Below are 27501 nucleotides of genomic sequence, written 5' to 3'. Positions count from 1 at the left end.
TGAAGAAGGTGTTTGGCATGCCTGCCTACATTGGTCATGAGTACAGGATTTAGGACATCATGTTGCGGCCTTACAAGACATTGGTGAGGCCACTTCTAGAATACTGCGTACAGTTCTAGTCGCCCTGCTATAGGAAGGATGTTATTAAACTAGAAAGTGTACAGAAAAAATTTACAAAGACGTTACTGGGGCTGGAGAGTTTGAGTTACGAGGAGAGGCTGCACTGGGACTATTCTTCCTGGAGCGTCGGAGGCTGAGGGGTGACCTTACAGTGGTTTATAATAAGTTCATAGAGGGGCAAAGATAAGGTAAACAGCCAAGGTCCTTTTCCAAGGGTAGGGTAGTCCAGAGCTAGAGCGAATAGGTTTAAGATGAGAAGGGAAAATTTAAAAGGGGCAAGAGGAGCAGCATTTTCACATAGAGGATAGTGTGTGTATGGGATGAAATCTAAGAGGAAGTGGTAGCTGTGGGTACAATTAAAACATTTAGAAGACATTTGGGCAGTTTCATGAATAGGAAGGGTTTGGAGGGATATGGACCAAATACAAGCAAACGGGACTAGCTCAGTTTAGGAAACCTGGTTGGCGTGGGCAAGTTGGACCGAGAGGTCTGTTTCTGTGCTGTATGACTCTGTCTTTATGCTTTCCTACCCATCTTGGTACATCTGTGAATTTGACTACTATACTTTGCTCTCCTCATCTCACTTATTGATTTAAATTGTAAAATGTTGAGGCCCAGCACAGATCCTGCTGTACTCCACTTGTCACACAATCCCTGCAGTGCAGAAAGAGGCCATATGACCCATTATTTCTCCACCAATCCTCCAAAGAGCAAATTACCCCCACCCCTAACATGGTTCAGTTTCATTTTTGACCCTGAGCAGATTTCCCATGTTCTGGCACTGGGCAGGCAACACATCCATTTGGACACTCACTCTTCGTTTAAGAACAGTGTCAATCTCCCTCACTGGACTATCAACTACTACTTCATTCCTTGTAGCTTCCTCCACTTGAATGGCTTCCAGTGCCACGGTGAGTTTGCACAGTCCACATGTGACCCCTGCTGTCATCCAAACAGGCTGAGGGAACTTCAAACCTCCTGGACATTGCAGAGGCAGAACTCCTGTTTTCTTTGTTCCTTTGCATTGCTCAAACCCTGACTGAACAAATCAGAAAACCCTATCCCAAGTCATGTAACTTTCTCTTGGTGTCAAGAATCCAGATAACGTTTCCCTTCCCAGATGCATCTCGGGTCTGTAGTTTGGTCTTTGGCTCACAAACTCTGAGCAGAAGCTGGTCAAACATTAAACACTTGATGCCTTCATTGGTCAGTGCATTAAGTAAAGGATTGGGGCATTATGCTGTGGCTGTACAGAACATCGGCCACTTTTAGAATACCGCGTTCAATTCTGGCGTCCTTGCTATAGGAAAGATGTAGTTAAACTTGAAAGGGTTCAGAAAAGATTTACAAGGATGTTGCCAGGATTGGAAGGTTTGAGCTGTAGGGAGAGGCTGAATAGGTTTCTTTTTCCCTGGAGTGTCATAGGATGAGGGTGACCTTTATAGAGGTTTATAAAATCATGAGGGGCATGGATAGGATGAGTAGCCAAAGTCATTTTTGCAGGGTAGGGGTATCCAAAACTACAGGGCACAAGTTCAAAGTGAGAGGAGAAAGATTTCAAAGGGACCTGAGGGGCAACATTTTCATGCAGAAGGTGGTACATGTATGGAACAAGCTGCCAGAGGAGGCAGATAGTATTAAAACATTTAAAAGACATTTGGATGGATACATGAATAGGAAGGGTTTAGGGGGATATGGGCCAAATGGGACTAGATCAGTAGTTTAGGATTTCTGGTTGGCATGGATGAGTTGGACCAAAGGGCGTGTTTCTGTGCTGTATGACTCTGATTCTCTGATGTAGTGCACACATTTGTCATGGATTGTAATGGTAGCCAGGAGCTCCCACATGTTGTAGCCTAGACACATTACCTGAACAGCCATCCTCATTGAGTGTTTTGTTTTTATTTAGTCAAAGAATGTGGCGTCTCTGATTAGGTCAGCATTTATTGTCCATCCCTAATTGCCCAGAGGGCTGTTAAGAGTCAACCACATGGCTGTGGGTCTGGAGTCACATGTAGGCCAGACCAGGTAAGGATGGCAGTTTCCTTCTCTAAAGAACCTTAGTGAACCACATGTGTTTTTCCGACTATTGACAATGGATTCATGGTCATCATTAGACTCTTTATTCCAGATGTTTATAGAACCATGTGCTGTGGTAGGATTTGAACCTGGCTCCCAGGGCATTACCTGGGTCTCTGGATTAACAGTACAGCGATAATACCACTAGGCCATCATCTCCCCATTATTTAGTTATTATTTGCTTAAGTACATTGCTTTTCATATCTTGATTAACTTTAACACCAATTCATATAGAGTGTAAAAGTTTAAGAATGAAAGACCCTAACCAATTACCAGGGACGCACCCAACAGCCAGCTTCTCTCTAGTACAGCAAAAACCAATTCTAGTCAGCTCCAATCAACAAATAGTATTTGGGTCCTAGAGTAATCCAGTATTTTGTTTTCCTGTATTCTCCATGAAATCCTACTTATACAAAGGTGTTCCACGTTCACCTCGCCCTGCACTATATCCTGTCTGTGCAAAAACCTCATTGATCTGGATTGCCTTTCCCACTTAACCACCACAACACATCAAATTGTCTTCCATGACCATAACCTGGATTTTGATGCCTGCCTCATTATTTCTGAAATTGGCAGGCTGGTTTGTATGCTTTGCAATATCCTCACTAAATGTTTTCAACTTCTCCCCCTTTTATCTTTCAAAAACATATTTAAATGTATCTCTTCAACCTTCTCCTCCTAACCATCTCCAGCCTGGCCCAGAATTCAGGTTCCTGCACCTAACTAGGACAAACCTTGGAATGTGCTCTACGTTGAAGATGCCTTGCAAATGTACATTATTTATGTTGCTTTTTCTTTCCCCCCCCCACTGATTTTAACTGTCCATTAAGTGTTGTGCATAGTTTGTTAAGGATTAATTTGAAAACTAACTTTGTTCTTGGTTCCTAGTAGTTGGGATTGCTCTTTTCCCTGATTGTATATGTACATTGCAGCTTCCATTTAAAAATGTGCAGTCTGGAGTGAATTTTTGTATCACAAGGTGAGGACTATCTTTGGGAAATTAGATTACTACTGTATATACTGTATAACATTGAAAACGTTCCCACCCAAAGGATAGCACAAATTATTCCTGCAGCAGCATAAAGCTACTTCAGTACTGTTGTTTAGGGCAAGTTATACTTTTTTTAAAAACTTCTGACAGTTATCTGGAAAGAAATATAATGAGTTGAAGGGAAACAGTTTAAAGATATGCTATGACAGTTTAAGAGTTTCAATTCAATTAATAAAGAACTCTGGAAATAAAAAAAAATCTGGCAGTAAAAATGACAGTGAATTTGTGAATTGCCTTAAAAACCCAATTGATTCACTGATATTTCCTGTTTAAGAAAAGGATTCTGCTAGCTCTGTCCACCCTGACCTATGTAAATGTGGTTGGCATTTGACCACTCTCTTAAAGTGCCCTAGCAAGTTGTATAAAACAACTAAATTCTCTATCTAATAGCATTATGGGAACACCTTCATTATATGGACAATAGTGGTTCAAGAACACAGCCCCCTATATGTCTTCAGGAAATTAGCAAATTAACCTTTTTTCAAAAAAATAAAAAATCACCTGCTTCCGACACTGAGTTAGTTAACAGTCTCTCCCTGAAGTCTCCACAGTGAATAAATTTAAAGTATTGCACAACTTCCTGAAACTTAGTCCAACACTTCATCTGCGAATAGCACAGTATGACATAAATATAATTTTACTTCTGGTACACTGGTTGGTAAGAAATTGGAATAGTGCTTTCTGCATGGAGTACAAAAAGAACACTGTGCAGAATAAGATTTGCTAAATTTGGTCCAACAATGAAGCTCAACACCATGCTGATGCAATGTATCCTACACAGCAACAGTATGACCCTGGCCTTCACTGTGAGGGAGGCTCAGTTCATTGCTTGTGCAATGTACTTGACCAGGTTACTTATTGTTAATATTTTTATAAGCATCGACAGCAAACTTATTACTGCTAACATAATTGAGACAGGGTTCCCAGATTTATGGACGATGACTGATCTTGTTCTACCACCTAGTTTGTATTCAGATTTCCGTTTCCTGATGCAGACAATGAACCTGGTTGGATCAAAATATAAGTACTCTTTAAAGTATTCAACATGAACTTTGGTAGAGTCTGCATTATTGTAAAAGTCTGGAAACAGCAAACTTCCGCAACATTTTTAACAAGTGTAACAATGATAACACCACTTCAATTAACTCAGTGAGCACAGTAGATCATTTGTTTGAATTATGACATATTTTAGCTTTAGGTACTATCTAAATGTATTTAAGCAATGTTTTACTGTGCTAATTTTTGTGTTTCAATTCTGTGAATTGGTCTTATGATGAACACTGCTACTGCTTGCTGGAAAAAAATGCCCAGTACCAGCACCTCCACATCTTGATTTTGCTCAAACCTGTGGGACTGTAGCTATTTCTATAATGGGAGCTGTAACTTAATTGTCTACCTTTATCCGGATAGATTAAATTGTTCTTTTAATATTTCAAGTTTCACAGTGCTTTTAAGCAAAATGTTTTTCATGACTGCTGAGGTAATATGTAATTTATATGTAAATGCTGCAGGTAACTTTTTTTGCCCTAGGCTAAGGAATGAAATATTGGCAAGGATTCCCATGAAAGTTATTATCCAGTTACAATTGCTGTGCATGTGTCAGTCTCTCACGCTTGTGGATGTCCAGAGAAGGTTACATTCTACTTGGTTGTTGCAATTGAATAACAAACTCAGCACAGAAATGTATGGGCATTTTGAAGAAATATTAGATGGCAGTCGGTAACTGTTAATCCTTACCAAGTAAAGAATTTGAAACAAACTTCGAGAATGGTAGAGATACGCAGCAGGTCTGGCAGAATCTGTGGAGGAAGGAAACAGAGTTTTATGTTTCAGTCCAGTATGACTCTTCTCAGGATTTCAAATTCTTTTGAAGATGAGAAAATTGACAGAAGTAAATAAGAAACAAAAGATTTATGACATATCTTGGTTGGAGAGGGAATTGCAATTTTCCTTTATTGGTATTTACAGAAGTCACTGGTCTGTCTGATGGCATATTTTACTGTCAATTGCGGCAGAGGTTTTTATTCAATTAACTCTGAATCAAATCAATGGGCTTCATTTGGAGCTGGTGGCACAGTGGTAGTGTTATTGGAAGGGTAATCCAGAGCATCCAAGCTAATGGTTTGAATCCCACTATGGAATATGGTTAAATTTGAACTCAATAACAATCAGATTCTAAAAGCTCATCTGAAGATGTGACTACTACTGATTTGTTGTAAAAACACATCTGGTTCACTAAGTCCTTCAGGGAAGGAAATCTGCCATCGTTACCTGACTTGTATGTGACTCCAGGCCCACAGCAATGGGTCCTTTCCACTCAAAAAAAAAAAAAGGAGCCCAAGAAAAGTTAGACCTGTGTGCAGCATATTCTGGGATATTGAACAAAGACAGGCAAAGACCTGGGTGCCTTTCACTTACCTTCCGGATCTGTGAGGAAATATTCCATATCTGTGAGGAAATTTTCTGGAACTGTGAATAAGAGAGAGAGAGCTTGAGCATTGCCAGGACGCACTTCAGTGCATCCAAGAGGCTGTGTTATGTGAAAACCACGTTTTTACACATGGTCATCCCTCACGTTTTCAGGAATTGCAGTCAGGGAAGGAACAGGTGACCACCAATCAGAAGAAGGGAGGCAGGCAGGTAGATAGTCAGGAAAGCCCCAGAGTACATCTCACTCCAGAACAGTTATTCTGTGTTGGAAAACGCCGAGAGTGAAATTGCCTCTGGGGAGTGTTCAGCTGCTCGAGGAAGGAGGAGAAGGACAGGAAGAACAATAGTGATAAGAGAACTCAATAATGAAGGGTGCTGACAGGCATTTCTGTAAAGACCGACTTAACTCCAGGATAACACAGTGTGGAGCTGGAGGAATACAGCAGGCCAGGCAGTATCAGAAGAGCAGGAAAGTTGACGCTTTGGGTCAGGACCCTTCTCCTTTCCAGAAAAGAAATGGTGTCCCGAGTCGAAGTGTCAACTTTCCTGCTCCCCTGATGCTGCCTGGCCTACTGTATTCCTCCAGCTCCACGCTGTGTTATCTCTGACTCCAGCATTGGCAGTTCTTACTACCTCTGAGTTAGTTTTAACTCCAGGATGGCATGTTGCCTAGGGCGAGGATTTAACTGAACAGCTACAGGGCAATCTGAAGAGGGAGGGTGCAAATAGAGCAGGTGAATATATAGTTGAAGAGCAGGTGCAGCAGGGAGGCCTTTAGATTCATGGATCACTTGTTTCATTACTGGGGAAGGCAGACATGTACAAATCTGGGTTGCAACTGAGGCAAAACGGGACTGAGATCCTTGATTTGCCCCTGTTGGACAGGGTTTAAATTGATTTAACAAAGGGAAGGGATGTAGAGTTGTGATACAATAGTGGGTGATTAAGGAATAAATAAAGAAGAGACCGAAGTCAGTCTGGAGAGTCAAGCGTATATAGTCAATTTAAGGCATCAAGTTAAGGCACAAGGGAACATGGCAAGGCTACATGGCATTTACTTTAATGCAAGAAGTCTTGCAAATAAGGTAGATGAGTTGAGGATGCTGATTAACTTAGTATGATGTATCTTTTCTGTCATGGAGTCATGGTTGAGGGAGGGACAGGGCAGCAGCTCAGTATTTCAGGAAAATCTTCAGCAAGACAGAGAGGTGAATAAATGAGTAGGCGGTGTCTCAATATTAATCAAGGGTTCATTTACTGCTCCTAGGTAGATTATATTTTAAATGGTTTCTCAATTGAGGGGCAATCAGATTGTTGAGAGTGTACTACATAGACCCAAACAGTCAACGAGTGAGCATAGCAAATATCAGAGAAATGTAAAAATAATATGATAACAATAGTAGAAGATTTCAACTTCTCAATATTAACTGGGACAAATGGAGTGTGAAAGAGAGGTGAAATTCTTAAAAATGTATCTAGGAGAACATTTAAGCCAACAGAAGGGTGGTGCTACACTTGATTTTAGGGAAGGAAGGCAGACAAGTGGTAGAAGTGTCAGAAGGGGAGCATTTCAATGATACTAACCATAACTTAACAAAATTTAGAGTAATTGTGGAAAAGGACAAAGATTGACCAGAAAGAAGTTTCTGAATTGGACGAAGACGAATTTCAATATAAAACAGTATTTTGCTGAAGTGGCCTGGACGCAGCTACTTGTAGGAAAATCTATGTTAGGGCAGTTTGAGTCTTTCAAAAAGGAAATAGTGAGTACAAGGCCAACATTTTCCTGTAAAGGTGAAAGGGGAGAGTGAACCAACAAGTCTGGATGTTGAGAAATATACAGGATTGAATAAACTAAAAAAGGGAAACTTATGGTAGATACTGAGGGCTCAAAACAACAAAAACATAGAAATGTATAAAAAGTGCAGGGGTTCAATAAATAAAAAGGAAGGCAAAGAGGGGCAATGACAAACGCTGGTGGGTAAGATAAAGGGAAGTCTCATGGCATTTTAGGAGTATAAATAGGGGCAAGAACAAACCAGGAAAGTGTAGGACCCACGAAGGACCAAAGTGACAATGTTTGTGTGGAGCTGGAAGATGTAGATGAGGATTTAAATGAACACTTTGTCCTTTCTCTATAATGAATATAGATGCAATGTAGGTGCAGAAATGGGGGTGGGGGGGAGCTGTGATATACTTGAACAAACTACAATTGAGATGGAGGAGATATTAGTAGTTTTAACAGGCATAAAATTGGGTACATCCTGACGCCTAAATGAGATGTATCCCAGGCTGCTGAGGGAGGAGATTGCAGGGATAGAATTAATCTCCACTTTGGAGAAAAGATGACATGAGGATAGGCATCTTGGTTTTATCAAAGGGAGATCAAGTCTGACAGCTTGATTCAGTTTTTGAGATGACTAGCTATGTTTAAAAAAATGTAATATATATGCTGTAGCCTACATGGATTTCAGGAAAACTCTTGATAAGAACCCAAGGGATTCGGGGCTGTTTAGCATATTACATCTAAAATTAGCTTACTGGTAAGAGGCGAAGGGTGATGGTCACAGATTATTTTTGACTGGAAGCCTCTGTCCAGTGGCATACCATAAGGTTTGTTGCTAAGGTACCTTGTTGTTTGTAGGGCACATTAATGATCTAGACATGAATATATGAGACTTGATTATAAGTTTGGCGATGACGTGACAAGTGGTACTTGGTAAATAGCGAGAGGCATAACCTTAAACGACAGGATGATATAGATGGGCTGGTCAGATGGGCAGAACATTAGAAAATGGAATTTAATCCTGAGAAGTTCATGGTGATGGATTTTGATTTTTGCATTTAAGTAGTATCTAGGTGAACACTTGAAACACCGTAGCATACAAGGCCACAAGCCAAGTGCTGGAAAATGGGATTAAAGTAGATAGTTGGTTGATAATCAAAGTGGACTTGATGGGCTAAGGGTGACTCTTCTTGCTGTAAAACTGTATGACGATGAACGATCTAACAAGCCAGTCAGTCCAAGGCAAGTTAAGGAGGTGTAACAAATGTTGGCCTTGCCAGCAATTCCCATATCCTTTGCGAGAATTTTAAAAAAACCTACAGTCCATCAGGAAGTAGTGCTAATTTGAAAGCAGACTTTTACTTATCACATTGCCTGACTCTTCAGCACCAACATAGTGAGTCGACTTCATTTTAAAACTATAAGAATTAAATAATTTCTCAGAAAGAAGTCTTTGTAGCAGGTCCTATGGATTTGAATAGGTGCCACGGGATCACTTTTAAGTATAATTTTTTTACTTGGCTATTTTTGTCCTACCTGAACTTTAGTGATGGTCGTTATTGATTCTAGTAGAAGGCTTGGGTCGCTTGAATATACTGATGTTTCTGTTCATGATTTCAGAAGTGGAGCCATTCAGCCCAACACAGATGTCAGAGAAGATCTTACTGAGGCTGCTCAAACATCCTAATGTTATTCAGGAAATGAAGTTTGATGAAAGAAATAAAAAAGCCCCAGAACATTACCTCTTCTATCGGAACAAACCTGTAGACTATTTTATCCTTGTTTTACAGGTGTGTTTTTAATCCTAAGAATTTTGTACAAACATAGTATGTTCTAGAAATCCATTTACAGGTATACAATTGCAGTTAATGTTCACTGTGACGAAATTTTTTTGAGTAATGTTATAGCTGGAGCGCCAGTTTTTTTATTTTCATATCCTGAGAGATGTTATGTAGGACTTTATTATGTGAGATGTATAGAATTACAATATAGTGGGTTATAACGGACATGTTAATTGATAAATTTTGATTATGCTTCGTCATAAAAATAATGCCTTCTATCTTAATTCAGAAGGTACTATAATTTGAATAGAAGCAAGAGGCTATTGGTTTCAAAAAAAAGAGCCAAACAATCCGGATGCTGGAAACCTGAAATGAAGACAGAGAATGCTGAAGAAACTCAGCAGGTCTGGCAGCGCCTTTGGAGAGAGAAACAGAGATCACATTTCATGATTGTTATGACTCTTTAGTTCTGAAGAAGTCACATTGGACTTGAAATGTTAACTCTATTTCTCTCTTCACAGATACTGTCAGGCAATTGGTAAGAATTGATTAGGAAGAGAACTTGCAGTTTGTGTCCAACTTCTTGAATTTTACTGTTGAAACAGCTTCCACCAATCTTTCTGGCTGGATTTTGAAACACAGGAACTTGTAGTGTGAAAATGTTTCCTCGAGTTGTTTCTAATTCTTTTATCTATTTATAAACTCCTTTGTCATTGGAAATCATTTCTCCTAATGTACTCTTTTACAGTAATTCATGTTTTTGATCACCACTTCAACCCTGTCACTCATGACCCATTAAAAAAAATCTGTGCTCCCTGGAGCAAACCAGCTCCCTTCAAATGACTGCTGCTGCTTATCTCTGATACTATTTCTAGTCAATCTCACCTACACCATCTCTTAAGATATTAACGTCCTTCCTAAAATAAGGTACTCAAGATTGAATATTATACTCCAATTGAAGCCTAACCAATGTTTAATAAAGAGCATAAACTCATGTATTCGGTGTCTCTACATAAAAATGCCAAGGTCATGTTTTTGAATAACCCTTTCAACATGTCTGCCCAACTTCAAAGATGTGGACTCCCTTTAAAATTACGTAATGTGTTCATAAATAAAAACAAAAAACTGAGGATGCTGGAAATCAGCAATTAAAACAGAAATTGTTGTGAGAACTCAGCAGGTCTGGCAGCATCTGTGGACAGAAAGCAGAGTTAATGGTTTGTATCCAGTGACCCATCTTTATAGCTGATTACAGCTAGGAAAAGGTTGGTGTATATGCTTCAGAAGGGGTGGGGGAGTGGGGAGAAGTAAAAGATAGGTGGAGATGAAGCCCACAGAGAGTGAACAACAGTTGGACAGATAGAGGAATGGGTAAAGGTCAGCTTGGGGGAATCAACAGCTGCTAATGGGGACCATTAAAGCTGACAATGGGATGGTTGTGGTAACAACCCAGATGATGACCAGGCCTGGTGTTTGGGGCTTGGTGTAAGGACATAGAAGAAGGTACTCCAGCTCTAAAATTATCGAACTCTATATTGAGCCCCGAAGGCTGCACAGTCCCCAAGCGGAAAATGATTCATTGTTCTTCGAGCTTGCGCTGAACTTTGGAGTACTGCAGCAAGCCTGAGACAGATGTTGGCCAGGGAACATGGTGGTATGTTGAAGTTGCAAGCAACAGGAAGCTCGGGATCATTTTTGCGGACAAAATATAGGTCTTCCCCAGAGAGCTCACCACTCTGCCTTCTGTCTCCCCCCTCCCCACTGTAGAGGAGAGCACATTCCCAGTGATCGCAGAATGGCAGGTTACTTAAACAGTGCACTCTCTGGCGAAGCATGAAATCAGTGATACCAACTTCTGGATTGCTGTTTTGTTCTGTAAATGTGGATTTCCAAAATTATCATCGTTTTAACGGAATATTGATGGTGAATTCTGAAACTTTCATAATCCTCACTACCCTAATCCTCGTATATTGCCTCTTATTGTTTTTGCCAAAATGTTTCAGTTAAATTACATTTACCATTTCACTGGTCTGTCCTTAAAATTTATTGCTGTCCTCATTGTTTATTATGTCTCAGAACTGTGTCATTTGCAAACTTTGAAATAATGTTCTGTTTTTAACTACGCCATTAATATCTATCAAAAACATCAGTTGCTTTCTGTTACTTAACCAGTTTTGTATCTGCTGTCTCTTCAATACCACAGGCTTCAATTTTGCATAGTCTAAATTTTGAACATAATTTGCTGAAGACTTTGAACTACATTATCATCCCTTGTCTAAATAATTATACTTGCCCATCCATAATTACCCTTGAACTGCTGCCTTTAACTGGTGCATCCCAGTAGGTACACTCTCAACGCTGTTAAGAGGAGAGTTATAGGATTTTGACCCAGTGACAGTGAAGGAACAGTGTTAGAGTTCCAAGCCAGAGTGGTGACTGGAGGGGAACTTGAAGGTGATGGTTTCCCTATGTCTCTACTGTGTTGTCCTTCTAGATGGTACATTCACAGGTTGGAAAGTGCTGTCTATAAGCTCTGGTGAGTTCTGTATTGCATTTTGTATATGGTACATATGCTGCTACTGTGTGCCAGTAGTGGAGGGAATGAATATTGAAGGCGTTAGATGGAATGCTACAAGAGGGCAGCTTTTCGTTGGATGATGACGAGCTTCTCGAGTGTCAATGAAGTTGCACTCATCCAGGCGAGCAGAGAGTATTCCGTCATACTCCTGCCTTGTGCTTTGTAGACGTGGACAGGTTTTGAGGAGGTGAGTCACTCACCACAGAATTCCCAACCTCTGATCTTCTGTTGTAGCCACAGTATTCATATGGCTAGTCCCATTCAGTTCCTGGTCAATTGTACCTTCTAGAATGTTGACAGTGGGAAATTCAGTAATGCTAATGCTATTGAACATCAAGGGGCAATGGTTGGATTCTTTCCAGTAGGAGATTGTCATTGTCATTGCTTGGCACTTCTGTGGCATGAATGTTACTTGCTGTGCATCAGCCAAGCCTGAATCTTCTGGTCACGCCATATTTGGATATGGGCTGCTTAGTATCTGAGGAATTGCAAATGGTGCTGAACATTGTACAATATGTGACAAACATTCCCACTTCTGGCCTTATGATAGAGGGAAGATGAGACAGCTGAAGATGATTGGGCCTATGACACTACCCCTCAGTATATGTCTGGTCCCTATTTGCTGCAATTCTTTATACCTGCGTTTGGCTTTGCAGATTCTTGAATTTGTATTTTCTAAAGTTTGAGTATTATTGTCAGGAAAGCTGCCCAAATGCACCATGGACTACGAGAAGAATGGCGCATACCCATAAATATTGCAGTCCACAGGGTCCACATCTAGAGACTTTATTAGGGAGAACATGTTATTTTATGGTTGCTGCCAAGCACTTGGGTTTGAAGATAGGTCAGACAGGTTGGTCTTGTTTCCACTGGAGTTTAGAATACAGAGGGGTGACTTGATTGAAATGTATAAGATAATGTATGGTCTTGACTAGGTGGACATGGAAAAGATGTTCCATCTCTTGGATGAGTCCAGAATCAGTGTGCATTTTTTATATTCATTCGTGGGACCCGGGCATCACTAGTTGGCCAGCATTTATTACCTGACCCTAGTTGCCCTAGAAAGGTGGTGGAGAGCTGCTTTCTTGAACTGCTGTGGTAGATTGACCCACAATGTCCTTAGGGAGGGAATTCCAGGATTTTGACCAGCGACAATGAAAGAACAGAGATTTCCAGATCAGGATGGTGAGTGGCTTGGCGGAGAACGAAAAGATGATGGTGTTACCATATATATGCTAAGATTGTTCTTCTATATGGAAATGGTCGTGGGTTTGGAAGGTGCTATCTGAGGATCTTTGGTGAACTTCTGCAGTGCATCTTGTAAATATTACACACTGCTGCTCCTGAGCTTCGGTGGAGGGAGTGGATGCAGTGCCAATCAAGCGGGCTGCTTTGTCCTGGTGGTGTCACGTTTCTTGAGTGTTGTTGGGGCTGTACTCATCCAGGCAAGTGGGGAGTATTCCACCACACTCCTGACTTGTGCCTTGTAGATGGTGGACAGACTTTGGGGAGTCTCCACAGTATTCCCAGCCTCTGGCCAGCTCTTGTATTCAGTCTGTTGACATGACAAGTCCCATTGAGTTCCTGGTTAGTGGTAACCCGAGGATGTTGATAGTGGGGATTCAGCGATGGTAGCACCGTTGAATGTAAAGGGGCACTGGTTAGATGACCATCTCCAATGAGAGACCATTCCCTGGCATTTGGGTGGCGTGAATGTTTCTCGCCACTTGTCGACCCAAACCTGGAGTTTGTCCAGATCTTGTTGCATTTGAACATGGACTTCTTCAGTGACCGAGGAGTTGCAAATGGTGCTGAACATTGTGCAATCAGTGGTGAGCATCCCCACGTCTAACCCTATGATGGAGGGAAAGTTATTGATGAAGTAGCTGAAGGTGGTTGGGCCATGAACACTACCGTGAGGAATTCCTACAGAGATGTTCTGCAGCTGAGATGATTGACCGCCAACGACTACAACCATCTTCCTATGTGCCAGATAGGTTTCCAACCAGTGGAGAGTTTACCCCTTGATACCCAATGATTCCAGTTTTGCAAAGTCTCCTTGATGCCACATTTGTTCGAGTCCAGCCTTGAGGTCGAGGGCTGCCACTCTCACCTCACCTCTGGAATTTAGCTCTTTTGTCCATTTTGAACCAAGGCTGTAATGAGGTCAGGAGTTGCAAGGCCCTCATGGAATCCAAAATGGACGTCACTAAGTAGGTTATTGCTGAGCAGGTGCTGCTTCAAAGCACTGTCATCAACACACTCCATCACTTTACTGATGATTGAGAGTAGACTGATGGGTCAATAATTGGCTGAGTTGGATTTATCCTGTCTTTTTGAGTATAGGTCATACCTAAGCAATTTTCCAGTGTTGAAACTGTACGGTAAGAGCTTGGCTAGTGTTCAGTACAGTTGTCAGAGTCCATAGACTTTGTGGTATTGAATGCCTCTAACCATTTCTTGATGTCACGTGGAGTGAATTGGATTGGCTGAAGCCTGGTATCTGTAATGCTGGGGACCACTGGAAGAGGCAGAGACGGATCATCCACTTGGCTCTTCTGACTGAAGATTGTTGTGAATGCTACAGCCTTATCTTTTGCATCGATGTGTTGGGCTCTTCCATCATTGAGGATGGGGATATTTGTGGATCCTCCTCCTCCAGTGAGTTGTTTAATTGTCCACCACCATTCATGACTGGCTGTTGCAGGGCTGCAGAGCTTCGATCTAATCTGTTGGTTGTGGGATCACTTTGCTGTGGTCATCACTTGCTGCTTATGCAGTTTGACATGCAAGTAGTCCTGTTTGGTAGCTTCACCAGGTTGATTCCTCATTTTTTTGGTGTGCCTGGTGCTGCTGCTGCTGACATGCCTTCCTGCAGTCTCTGTTGAATCAGGGTTGATCCTCTGGCTTGATGGTAATGGTTGAGTGGGGATATGCCAGGCCATGAGGTTTGCAGATTGTGCTGGAGCACAGTTCTGCCACTGTTGTTGGCCCATGGCACCTCACGGATGCCCAGTCTTGAGTTACTAGATCTGTTCAAAGTCTGTCCCATTTAGCAGGGTGATAGTGCCACATAACATAATGGAGGTTATTCTCAATGTGAAGGTGGGACTTCATCTCCACAAGGACTGTGTGGTAGTCACGCTTACTGATACTGTCGTAGACAGATGCATCTGCAGCTAGCAGATCGGTAAGGATGAGGTCAAGTATGTTTCACCTTCTTGTTGGCTCCCTCACCACCTGCCGAACCAGTGTAGCAACTATGTCCTTTAGAACCTGACCAGCTCGATCAGTTGTACTGCTGCCAAGCCACTGTTGGTGGTGGACATTGAAATTCCCCCACCCAGAGTACATTTTGTGCCCTTGCACTTAGTGCTTCCCCTAAGTGTTGCTCAAAATGGAGGAGTACTGATTCATTGATCAAGGGAGAATACACGATAATCAGCAGGAGGTTTCCTTGCCGATGTTTAACCTGAAGCCATGAGACTTCATGGGGTCCCAATTCAATTTTGAGGACTCCCAGGCAACTCCCTGTGACTTAGTACACTTTGCCTCCGCCTCTGCTGAATCTGTCCTGTCGGTGGGACAGGACGTGTCCAGCGATGGCGCTGGTGGTGTTTGGGACATTGTCTGTCAGGTATGATTCCATGATTGTGGCTATATCAGGCCGTTGCCTGACTAGTCTGTTAAAATAGTGCTCCCACTAGCCCCCATATGTTAGTAAGGAGGACTTTGCAGGGTTGACAGGGCTGTCTCTGCCATTGTCTTTTCCGTTACCTAGGTCAATGCCAGGTGATCTGCCAGTTTGATTTCTTTGTTGAGACTTTGTAGTGATTGATACAACTGAAAAGGCTTGCTAGGCCATTTTAGAGGGCAGTTGAGAGTCAGCCACTTTGCTGTGGCACTGGAGTCACATGTCGGCCAGATGGCAGATTTCTTTCCTAAAGGGCATTAATGACCCAGATGGGTTTTTCCGACAATCAGCAATGGTTTCATGGTCATCAGTAGATTATTAATTCTAGATATGATTTATTGAATTGAAATTCTATTATTTGCCATGATGAGATTTGACCCCAGGTCCCCGGACTGTTAGCTGGGTTTCTGGGTTGACAGTCTAGCAATAATGCCTCTAGGCTATCACCTCTCCAATCAGTTAAAATTAGAGATAACAAGGTGTAGAGCTGGATGAACACAGCAGGCCAAGCAGCATCAGAAGAGCAGGAGAGTTGATGTTTCGGGTCTAGAGCCTTCTTCAGAAATGGGGGAGGGGAAGGGGATTCTGAAATAAATAGAGAGAGAGGGGGAGGCGGATACAAGATGGATAAAGGAGAAGATAGGTGGAGAGGAGACAGGTCAAAGAGGCTGGGTTGGAGCCAGTAAAGGTGACTGTAGATGGGGAGTTAGGGAGGGGATAGATCAGTCCAGGGAGGATGGACAGGTCAAGGAGGCGGGATGAGGTTGGTAGGTAGGAGATGGGGGTGGAGCTTGAGGTGGGAGGAGGGGATAGGTAGGAGGAAAGACAGGTTAGGGAGGCGGGGACAAGCTGGGCTGGTTTTGGGATGCGGTCGGGGGAGGGGAGATTTTGAAGCTTGTGAAGTCCACATTGATACCATTGGGCTGCAGATTTCCCAAGCTAAGTATGAGATGCTGTTCCTGCAACCTTCGGGTGGCATCGTTGTGGCACTGCAGGAGGCCCAGGATGGACATGTCGTCCAAGGAGCGGGAGGGGGAGTTGAAATGGTTCGCGACTGGGAGGTGCAGTCGTTTGTCGCAAACCGAGCGTAGGTGTTCCGCAAAGCGGTCCCCAAGCCTCCGCTTGGTTTCCCCGATGTAGAGGAGGCCACATCGGGAACAGCGGATACAGTATACCACATCGTGGTAATCTAATCTCTCCTCCCCCGACTGCATCCCAAAACCAGCCAAGCTCGACCTGCCTCCCTAACCTGTCCTTCCTCCCACCTATCCACTCCTCCCACCTCAAGCCCCACCCCCACCTCCTACCTCCTAGCCTCATCCCACCTCCTTGACTTGTCCGTCCTCCCTGGACTGACCTATCCCCTCCCTAACTCCCCACCTACACTCACCTTTACTGGCTCCATCCCCACCTCTTTGACCTGTCTGTCTCCTCTCCATCTATCTTCTCCTTTATCCATCTTCTATCCGCCTCCCTATTTATTTCAGAATCCCCTTCCCCTCCCCCATTTCTGAAGAAGGGTCTAGACCCAAAATGTCAGCTTTCCTGCTCCTCTGCTGCTCGGCCTGCTGTTTTCATCCAGCTCTACACCTTGTTATCTCAGATTCTCCAGCATCGGCACTTCCTACTATCTCTGTAACAGTTAAAATTAGGGCTTGCTTTTTAGGACACAGATGAGAATTTTTCTCTCTGGGGTTTGAGAGACTTTGGAACTTTTTGCCACAGAAAGGAGTTATTAGTTATGTTAAAAGAGGTAGCTAGAAGATAGAAAGTGGAAAGTGGAATTACAACACAAATAAATCAGTCACAATCCTATTGAAGTCTAAAACAGGTTTGAGGGGCTGAATGGCCTACTGCTACTATTTTTATGGTCATGTATAATAATTAAAAGACTGCTGTTAAATTGGGTAACAGTATTCGTAGTTTGTTGAGGGGGCGGTAAGGTTTAGCCTTTTGGCTGCATTTGCTTGATAATTTGGGGGCTCATAATGTATGCACTGTACAAGTTCTGCACTACAAAGGACTGTTTTATAGCAGAGCGCCAATGTATTTCATTTCACAAAAGTCTCCATTCCTCCCCTCAAATGTATGCCACCATAACGTGAGTAATTGCCCTTGACATCAAGTTGAATGTTTGTGTGATTAAGAACCTTGATAAAACTGAAGTCAGTGGGGATTGGGGTCAAGTATTCAACTGTGTCAATTGTCGTAAATGCTGGTTCAGTGGTATCTTGCACAACGGCTGTGATTTTTACAGATCACTTGTATCAACCTCAACATTTCTGCAGGATTCCTCAGGATAGTATTCTAGGTCCGACCATCTTGAGTTATATGATTAATTATGTTCTGTCCCACACAAGATCAAAATGGGGGTGTTCATGAACGATTGCAGTGTTCAGTACAATTTGCATCTCATCAGGCACTATTAATTCTCTGCCTGTGTACTGAAAAACCTGAACAACATTCAGGACTGATAAATCACAAGTAACATTCAAGCCACAAAATTGCCAGTCTTGATCATTTCCAACATGAGAAACTATCTCACCAACTCCACTGGATATTCTATGGGATTTCAATCCCCCAGTAACAACATCCTTGAAGTTACTATTGACCAGAAACTGAACTAGGCCATAATTTTTAATATTGTAGCTGCAAGAGTAGGTCAGAAGTTAGAATTTTGCAGAGGAACTCACCTCCTGTCTTCCCAGTCCTTCTCCCCCATCTGCAAAGCCTAAGTTAGAGGTGTGCTGCAGCACTCTCCACTTGCCTGGATGAGTGCAAATCCAACAACACTGAAGAAGCTCAATACAATCTTTGATCCATGACCTTAAACACTCCCTGTCTCCACCATTGGTGTATAACAGCAGTAGTTTCTATGTACACGTTCTGAGAACCATACTGCAGCATCTTAACTAGCCTCTTTCAACAACACCTTTTTTGATTTGATTTGATTTATTATTGTCACGTGTACCGAGCTACAGCAAAAAAGTATTGTTTTGCGTGCTTTACAGGCAGATCATTCCTTACATAAGTACATCAGGGTAATAGAACAGAATGCAGAATACAGTGTTACAGCTACAGAGAAAGATCAACTCTAATATGTGAGAGGTTCATTCAAAAGTCTGATAACAGTGGGGAAGAAGCTGTCCTCAATACATGCAACATACAACTTCTACAACCTAGAAGGTTGAGGGTGACAGGCACATGAGAACACCAGCACTTAGAAATTCCTGTCCAAGGCATGAACCGTCCTGATTTGGAACTATATTGCCATTCCTTCATTGTCACTGAATTGGGGTACTGTTACTCTGCCGCCGCCCCCCCGCTGCAAGAATGTGAATTCACGTCACGTGGACTGCAGCACTATTTTAGTAGAATCATGATTTTGGTCTTGAAAGGGAAGTAGTTCACTTCCTTGGTTCTTAAAATTCAGAAAATCATAAACTTACACGTAGCACTTCAACGTTGTTTCTCTTAATTTGAGGACCTGTTTTATTTTATTTGTAACAGCTTGTGTTTACTAAATGTCCTCCACTTAATTCACAGTAACATTGACAGAGAATGTTTCATAAAAATTGTCTTTACAATATTTCAGAATCCTAAAATTTAAGTTGAAGTCATTTTTAGATTGGTTGAAATTGAGTCAGGTAGCACATTTAGTATAATGGATATTTATGTATGAAGAAATAGCCTGTGTTTATTGAATGATGGGTTTAAATATGTTAATTGTTCTATTGTGACTAGGGCAAAGTGGAGGTGGAAGCTGGAAAGGAAGTAATGAAGTTTGAAGCTGGTGCTTTCTCTTATTATGGCATGATGGCTCTTACATCTTCACCAGGTACGAATCTTAATTGATTAAAGAGTTATACTAGTTATACAGATCCTTATACTATATAAAATTAAAATAATTAATAAATTAATTAACAATTAGCTGGTTTTCTGAGAATTATATTTTAAAGTTAAAATAATTTATTCCAATCCATACTTGAAATAATTTACTAGGCTATGAGACATGCTTTTAATCCGAGTCAGTGTATCTGATACTATAGTTAGTCCCTGTAATACTGTCATACTCATTAACTGTACTGTAACACTAAACATTATCCGATCAATATGATTTGCATTAAAAGAGATCTGTTAATCTCTAATGAGCAGGTATAATGTGCAAAACAAAAGCCAAATACTGTGGATACTGGAAATCTAAAATAAGTGCAAAAATACAGAATTTAGTGTGGCAATATCTATGGATAAAGAAGCAATAAAGTTTCGGTAAAGATGTTACATTTCTGATCAAAGTTGTAATGCAGTAGCTTGGATCAGCTTCACCTGAACTCTTGCCCAGTTTCAATGCTGCACCACGTTTCTTGCCTACCCTTCAGAGCCCAGCTTCTCCTGTAAAGTGGAACAAACCTTCAGTTGGAGAGTTCCATCACAGGACTGGAATGTCAGAGGCAAAACTGGGCTGGCCTCCTTTTTATGGCGATAGCTGTCTTAAGACAGATTTAAATATAACATGTTAGTGAATGAGTGAATATCTTACGACAAAAGATGTGCAATTTATTTGTATCTAGATCTATATTTTTAACATTGAATTTTAAATCTGTGGCACATGGCTGTTGGTCTGTTTTCATGAAAGGGTTCAAAAATTAATTCGAACATCAAATTAATTTGATGACTTTAAAACCAGTATGTATTAAGGAGACCAGATGACTATAACAGCTGCTGGAGTGTTGATAGAAGTTTGTTTATATCAGGGGAGTTTACAGCAGTGAGTGAAAACATTACACCATTAACTGTTGCAGAACGTAGGGTGAGCAGGTTTTTAAAATTTAGTTAAAATTTCGTTTAAGTGCTTTTGGATTCAGTTTCGCACCTGGCTGAAGTTCAATGCAGTTAGTCTCTCCTAGAAAAGGAGATTGCTCAGAGCAGTTAAGGGAATAGTACCACAGTGAAATAGTTTAGTTTGTGAAACCTGTAGACCAAAAGTGTTTGGTTCAAGCTCTGTAGCTTACTAAAAGACTGTGCCTCAGTTGTTTGAATATTCAAATAAAAGTCTTTGCAGTACTCTGGACAGGAGCTAGAAGTAGAAGATGAGTCAAATCTGGAGATTGGACAGGAAAGGAAGGTTTCTCTGGATTTGATTCACCGTAAAATAATGATGTTAAGGAGTAGATGGGATTTTGTTCTGCAAAAAAAATTCAAATTGTGTTAGCTTGATTTGGTTTGTGTTTTTATTTCTTTGGAGAGGGTGAGCATTAGCATTTAGGGTTGCTTCTAACCCTAACATTAAAACCCTATCTACAGGTTTGTGTATTGTTTCTATGAAAGACTCCATGTTAAATTCCTTAAAAAAATATATATATAAATCCAGATTTCATTCTACAACCTGGCTTGTACATTGTAACATCAGGTAGGATCATAACATCTTGAATAAATAGAGCAGATAGGTGGATGAGATAAGTGGTTAGGGTGAGTGAGTAGAGTAACAAATGGATAGGGTACAAGTGGTTGAGGCAGGTCAGATCAGGAGGATAGGTCAGTTGTAATAGTCAGCTGATGGGGTTATAGTTATAATAAAGACCAAAAGAACTGTGGATGCTGTAAATCAGGAACAAAAACAAAGTTGCTGGAAAAGCTCAGCAGGTCTGGCAGCATCTGTGAAGGAAAAAGCAGAGTTAACGTTTCGGTAACCCTTCCTTCTGAGGCCCGGACCTGAAACGTTAACTCTGTTTTTTCCTTCACAGATGCTGCCACTCCTTCACAGATGCTGCCAGATCTGCTGAGCTTTTCCAGCAACTTTGTTTTTGTTATAGTTATAATAGCCGGTTAGTCTGGCCAAGTCAGGATTTAGAGATGAAGGAGGCGGTTACAGTATAAGCTCTGTATTTATTCAGGAGAGAGACTAGGCTTTTCCCTGTCTTGACATATCCTGGCTAATTATCCAGGTAAGTATCGTCGAACAGTCCCGTCTTCGATTGTAGCTCGGAGTTCCAAGAGTTCTGTGGAGGGCCTGGGAGCAGGAAAATTACCTGTCACAGATCACATGGAGTTCTGCTTATCAAGATGTCTTTGGGCAATGATGCAGTTCTTTGTTTGCACATCCTGCCTCTGTTGATCCAGAGAGTGTGTATATTGCGTAGTCCTGAATTTGGCATCTCACGTGCACCTGCGCTATTCTGCCTGTGTGTGGGGCTTCTTAAGTTCTAGGAACTGTATGGCTTTGATCCTATAAATACACTGTCAGAAGAATGAGATAATTTGTTTTATCCTAATTTCTATGGGAAAACTCTTCCATTTGCATTTCAGAAGAAAAATACTTTATCATAATTGAACTTCAAGAATTTGTGCAGGATCTGAGCAATGGAAATTGAAGTGTAGATTTTTAAAAACAAGACTTTTCAAAATAAATCTGCTTGAAACTCGTCACCTGAGCCCTTCATAGTACAGACCATATGTGAATCAAATGAAGCAGACCTCAAGGGCTCCTGTGGCATAGTGGTAGTGTCACTATCTCTGAGCCAGGAGGCCTGTGTTGAATTTCCTCCTGCCCCTGCGGTGTGTAACAACATCCTCTGAACAAGTTGATTAGGAAAAAAATGTCTGTGAATGAGACCCACATTTTTTTTTCAAAGAGACAGCAAACCCAGGGGCTGTTGTGGTGAAGTGTTAGTGACCCTATCCCTTGACCAAGAGGCCATGGTTCAAATCCCACCTGCTCCAGGAGTGTGTAATAACATCTCTGAACAGGTTGATTAGAAAATATCTAGAGGAGAGACTAACTGTAAAATCTCCTAGTTTGCAGATGGCACAAAGCTGCTTGGGAAGGTGAACTGAGACACTTATTAGAGCGCAACTGGATAACTAAAAAAAATCAGACCCAGAAGGATTGTTGTGCTACGTTAGTAGTATTTGAACCCTTCGAACCCAGGGGTAGGCCTGCAGAATGTCTGTCCTGGCTGAGACTAGCCTATACATGCCACAAGCAGTGGCTAGTTTTTGGTGTTCAACAATCAACCATGTTTTTCTCCAGTTGGCTTCCAGAGTTATTACATATTCTGTGGTAATTTCAAATATACCAACTTGCAAACTAATCTGGATGATTGGAGTCAGCTTTTCAGAAATGTGTAGATATAGAATAAAATGCAGTGATTATGGTAGAAATGGGATCCGAAGTTCACCAGCCGAGGATCAGGTCAAAGGGGAAGAATTAATATATATTGATCATGTAAAGTATGGAATATGTAACAATGTTTGGCCTGTCCAATCTGCTCATTCTGTAGGCCATGTGCAAGCTGAGGTGGTAATCCAATCCATTGTTAATATATAAAACATGAAATTGAAATGTCTTGGGAAGAGATTTGTTTTTTTTCTTTATCACAGCTTTAAGTGCTTTGTAATTTCTATTTTAAGGTACCATTTAAGAATTTCTGATGCTCTCAGTATTATGTTTGATAGCCCTCTAGTGGATATTTTAAGGATAGGATTGTAGATTAGATTTTTACCTTTTGAACCTTAAGAAATAAAAGCGTAAGATCCTTGGGAATAAATAATTAGTTACCTTAATTCATCAAAACTGTCCTACACTTATACGTATGTGCAATTCTGTATGCTTGTATATAACATTCCCTTTCAACCGCATACATGTGCGACAGCCTAGAAGTTACTGCAAAGGGGACTTGTACGCACAAGCATGAAATCTATTACTACTAATCCTGTATTGCTAATTTTGCACCCATAGTGAAATTGAATTTTTGCGCTGTTTTAGATTAAAGGCAATTTATTTGAATGTTTTTGTTTCACCAGCTTTATGTTGACTCTGTTCTCTCCTAAGATGTTGCCTGATCTGCTGAATCTTTCCACCATTTCTTGTTTTCATTTCAGATTTCTAGCATCCACAGTATTTTGCTTTTGTAATTAAAAGGCTTGTTAAAATGCCACTGTTGCTTATGAACTTCACGTTCCAATTTTCTCAAAAGAAAATAATGAATGCAAAAACAAATTAAGAATATAACTGAGTGCAGATTAGATCATTTTGAAATATACCGCATCAAACATGAGCAATGATGTTGAATGTGAATTCGAACATTTGAAATAATTACACATCTGGTCATTTTTAAGGAAGAAATTCGAAAAGCCTATGGAATGTAATCATTTAAAATAAAAGCTGTGAATCATTTTGAAATTTGACATTGCTTGCTACTATATTCAACATATAGAAAATTGAATTACCCTTGTGGTCCTTGGAGCAGGTCCATATAAATCAACACGGTTTGTTATATTAGAGACATTTAAGATCTTGGAACTATTTTTAGAAATTATTTTAATAGCACCTTTCACACGCTAAGGGGTTTGGAGTCAATGTTCAATGAACAAATCATAGCCTGTTATCTGTTGTTACAGTCATACTTGGAATGAGGTTCCCCAGTTTGTTACACTTCCAGACGGAATACCTCAAATCGTTAAGCTCCCAGGTGAGGAACATAACATAAGAACTAGGAGTAGGCAATTCAGCCCCTCAAGCCTGCTCTGCCATTTAATACCATCATGACTGAAATCATGTCATCTGCCATCCCCTAACCTAAAATTATGACCTCTTGGTACTACCAAGAGGAAATATCCTTTCTAGGTCTATTTTGCCAATCCTCTTTAGAATCTTGTATATCTCAATTAGAACTCTTTGAACTTACTCCCTTGGTTAGTGATGTGCCCCCTTATTTGGCCTCAACAAGGTTAATTTAGAAAGGATCCCTTACCTTGTGGATTGGTTTCTCCCAGATCCAAATGAACTTCTGTTTTGAAAGGAGTCAGTTTAATCAGGCTGACTTGAAAACAGTTGACTCATTGACAACAGCTCTTCCTTCAACACTAATTCCAACCAAACTAATCTCCAAACTCCGAGAGCTAGGTCTCTGCTCTGCCCTCTGTGACTGGATCCTTGACTTCCTGACCCACAGACCGCAATCAGTGACAAAAGCAACAACACCACCTCTATGATCATCTTCAACACCAACACCCCACAAGGCTGCATACTCGTCCCCTTACTATACTCTCCATACACTCATGACTGTGCGGCCAAATTTCGTCCTAACTCCATCTGCAAGTTCACTGACGACACCACTGTTGTAGGCCAGATCTCAAACAATGATGAGACAGAATACAGGAAAGAGAAAGCATGTTTGGTGGAATGGTGTAAAGATAACAATCTCTCCCTCAACATCAAAACTAAAGAACTGGTCATTGACTTCAAGAAGCAAGGTGGAGGGCATGCCCCTATCTACATCAATGGTGCTGAGGTGGGGATGGTCAGGAACTTCAAGTTCCTGGGAGTGGTGATCACCAACAATCTGTCCTGGACCACCCATGTTGATGCGACTGTCTTCCTAAGGTGACTAAGGAAATTTGGCATGTCTGTAAAGACTCTTAGCAATTTTTATTGATGCACCATAGAAAACATTCTATCTAGATGCATCACGACTTGATGCGGCAACTGTTCTGCCCAAGACTGTAAGAAACTATTCAGAGTTGTAAACTCAGCCCAGTCCATCACCCAAGCCAACCGTCCATCCAGTGACTCCATCTATACTTCCTGCTGCCTCAGGAAGGCAGCCAACATCATCACAGACCCCTTCCACCCCAGTTATAATCTGTTCCAACCTCTTGCATCGGGCAGAAGGTACAAAAGCTTAAACACGCATACCAACAGATTCATACACAGCTTTTTCTCCAGCATTATTAGACGTCTGAATAGATTTCTTAAATTTCAAATCTAATGCCGACCTTGCTTTTTGTGCACCTTCTCTGGAGCTGTGACATTGCATTCCTCACTCTGTATTGCTGCCCTTATGCACTTTGTGATCTGTCTGTACTGCACACAAAACAAAACAAAACTTTTCACTGTTCCTAGATATGTGACAATAATAAATCAAATCAGATCATTACTAAATGTGAGGAAAAAATAGTACAATACACATGCATACAGAGAAATAAGTGCGTCTAAAAGGTAATAAAATAAAAAGGAACAGTCTCTGAATTGTTCATGGGGAGCAGATACATGGACGTTAATGGATGACACTCGTAGCAGTTGGGCACTTGATCGTGAGGTTCTTGGTTTTATAGGTTGATTGAAGTTCCTTTATCCTAATTCCTTTTGAACTGGTTGGCAGCACTGAGAGAGATTCTTTCCCCTTTGTGTTACCTACACTTCAGGGGTATTTAAGTGGCTGTTCTCAAAACTGTAACCCTCCCAGCATTCTAGGGCATCAAGGCAATAACACAGGCAAGTTTTGCAGTCAGTATTTTAACTCTTTATATCTCTGGAGGGTAAAACAGATATTTCTGCAAAAGGTGGCTTTCTGCTTTGTTGGGGATGAAGGGGTCATCACTCCCCTCATTATCTCTTGTTAGGTATCTCCCTATAAGGGCGCAGAAGAGATTTACAAGGATGTTGCCGGGGTTGGAGGTTTTGAGCTATGTGGAGAGGCTGGGGCTATTTTCCTTGGAGCATTGGAGGCTACCGGGTGACCTTATAGATGTTTATAAAATCACGAGGGCATGGATAGGGTAAATATCCAAAGTCTTTCTCCCCAGAGTAGGGGAGTCCAAAACTAGAGGGAATAGGTTTAAGGTGAGAAGGGAAAGATTTAAAAGGGACCGAAGGGGCAACACTTTTCATGCAGAGGGTGGTGCGTGTTGAAATGAACAGTTAAAGGAAGTGTGGAGGCGGGTACAATTACAACATTTAAAAGACATCTGGATGGGTACATGAATAGGAAGAGTTTAGAGGGATATGGGCCAATTGCTGGCAAATGTAGCTAGATTAATGTAGGATACCTGGTTGACGTTAGACCGAAGGGTCTGTTTCCGTGCTGTACAGCTCTGTGACTCAATTCTTACTGATTCTGATCTATCATCATAACACAATAAAGCAGTCTTAGAAAATAACATCTCGAACTGTAGTTTTGCTGTTTCCTATTTCTTCTGGCCGAGGACAATAGAAAAACACAATAAAACCATGAAGAAATGTCTAGAAAACAAAAGCCTGGTTCTGAGGAGGGGTCACTGGACTCAATGTTAACTCTGATTTTTTTCTTCACAGATGCTGCCAGACCTGCTGAGCTTTTCCAGCAACGTCTGTTTTTGTTCTGGTAATTTATATTGGTTTACATTTGCCAAAAGTTATGATTAGCAATTTTTTAAACCTTCTTTGAATTCTGTTGGGGCTGTACTAATAGATTTAATTTAGATGCTGAAACATTCTGTAAGGCGCTGCATAATTTGTTTGAAAATTATGAAAATAATTAATCCGAACCCTTCGAAGCTTGCAACTACAATTGACCCAATTAACAAGTTGGATGACGTTGAGTGCTTTTGCCTAATTTTATTTACTATGCTGAGGTACCTGCTTTGACAAAGTACAATTCTTAACAAGTACCAAGTGTGTGATCTCAACAATAGAAAAGTGTGTTTCACTTGGGACTGTTAAGAAAGGCTTGCATTTATTTAGCCTGTTCCACAATGTCCCAAAACACATTACAGCCAGTACTTTTGAAGTGTCTTAATATGGGAGACACAGCAGCCAATTAACCTCTAAAATAAAAGTAAAATACTGCAGGCACTGGATATCTGAAATAAATTACTGGAAATACTGCAGCAGGTCTTCCAGCAGCTTTGGAGAGTGAAACAGAATTAATGTTTCATGTCAAATATGACTCCTTCAGTGTTCAGAATTTAAGATTATTAACAACTGTACTTATAACACAATGCCTGGGACATGCTCGATATTCAACTTTAATATCACAAATATAATTATCAAGTCAATACCTTGTTTTACTTACTCCTCCAAAGCTTTCAGTTGCATTTATAACTTGCTCAACTGTCATTTTCAGTTCTCCCAATTGACTTGAACTAACACGAGCTGAAATTGAAGGGGAAACTGATCTGAAAGTTGTATAATAGTAACTATACGTGCTGCAATATCAGGTG

At 41.1% G+C, this 27501-nt stretch overlaps 1 protein-coding gene across 3 annotated transcripts in view; it reads left to right on the top strand.

Moving 5' to 3' along the window:
• LOC109922379 (metal transporter CNNM2-like) overlaps positions 1-27501 on the top strand; it is a 183171-nt gene that overhangs the window by 130289 nt on the left and 25381 nt on the right. For all 3 annotated transcript variants that reach the window (XM_048609111.1, XM_048609110.1, XM_048609112.1), the window contains exons 4-5: positions 9087-9256; positions 19264-19357. In XM_048609111.1, the coding sequence (XP_048465068.1) occupies positions 9087-9256; positions 19264-19357 (264 nt within the window). The remainder of the gene's footprint in view (positions 1-9086; positions 9257-19263; positions 19358-27501) is intronic.

Source organism: Rhincodon typus, chromosome 20 (genome assembly GCF_021869965.1).
Source record: "Rhincodon typus isolate 14 chromosome 20, sRhiTyp1.1, whole genome shotgun sequence".
In the NCBI taxonomy this organism is placed as follows: domain Eukaryota; kingdom Metazoa; phylum Chordata; class Chondrichthyes; order Orectolobiformes; family Rhincodontidae; genus Rhincodon; species Rhincodon typus.
The sequence above is the reverse complement of the archived record's forward strand: the minus strand, read 5'-3'. Positions and strand labels throughout refer to the sequence as shown.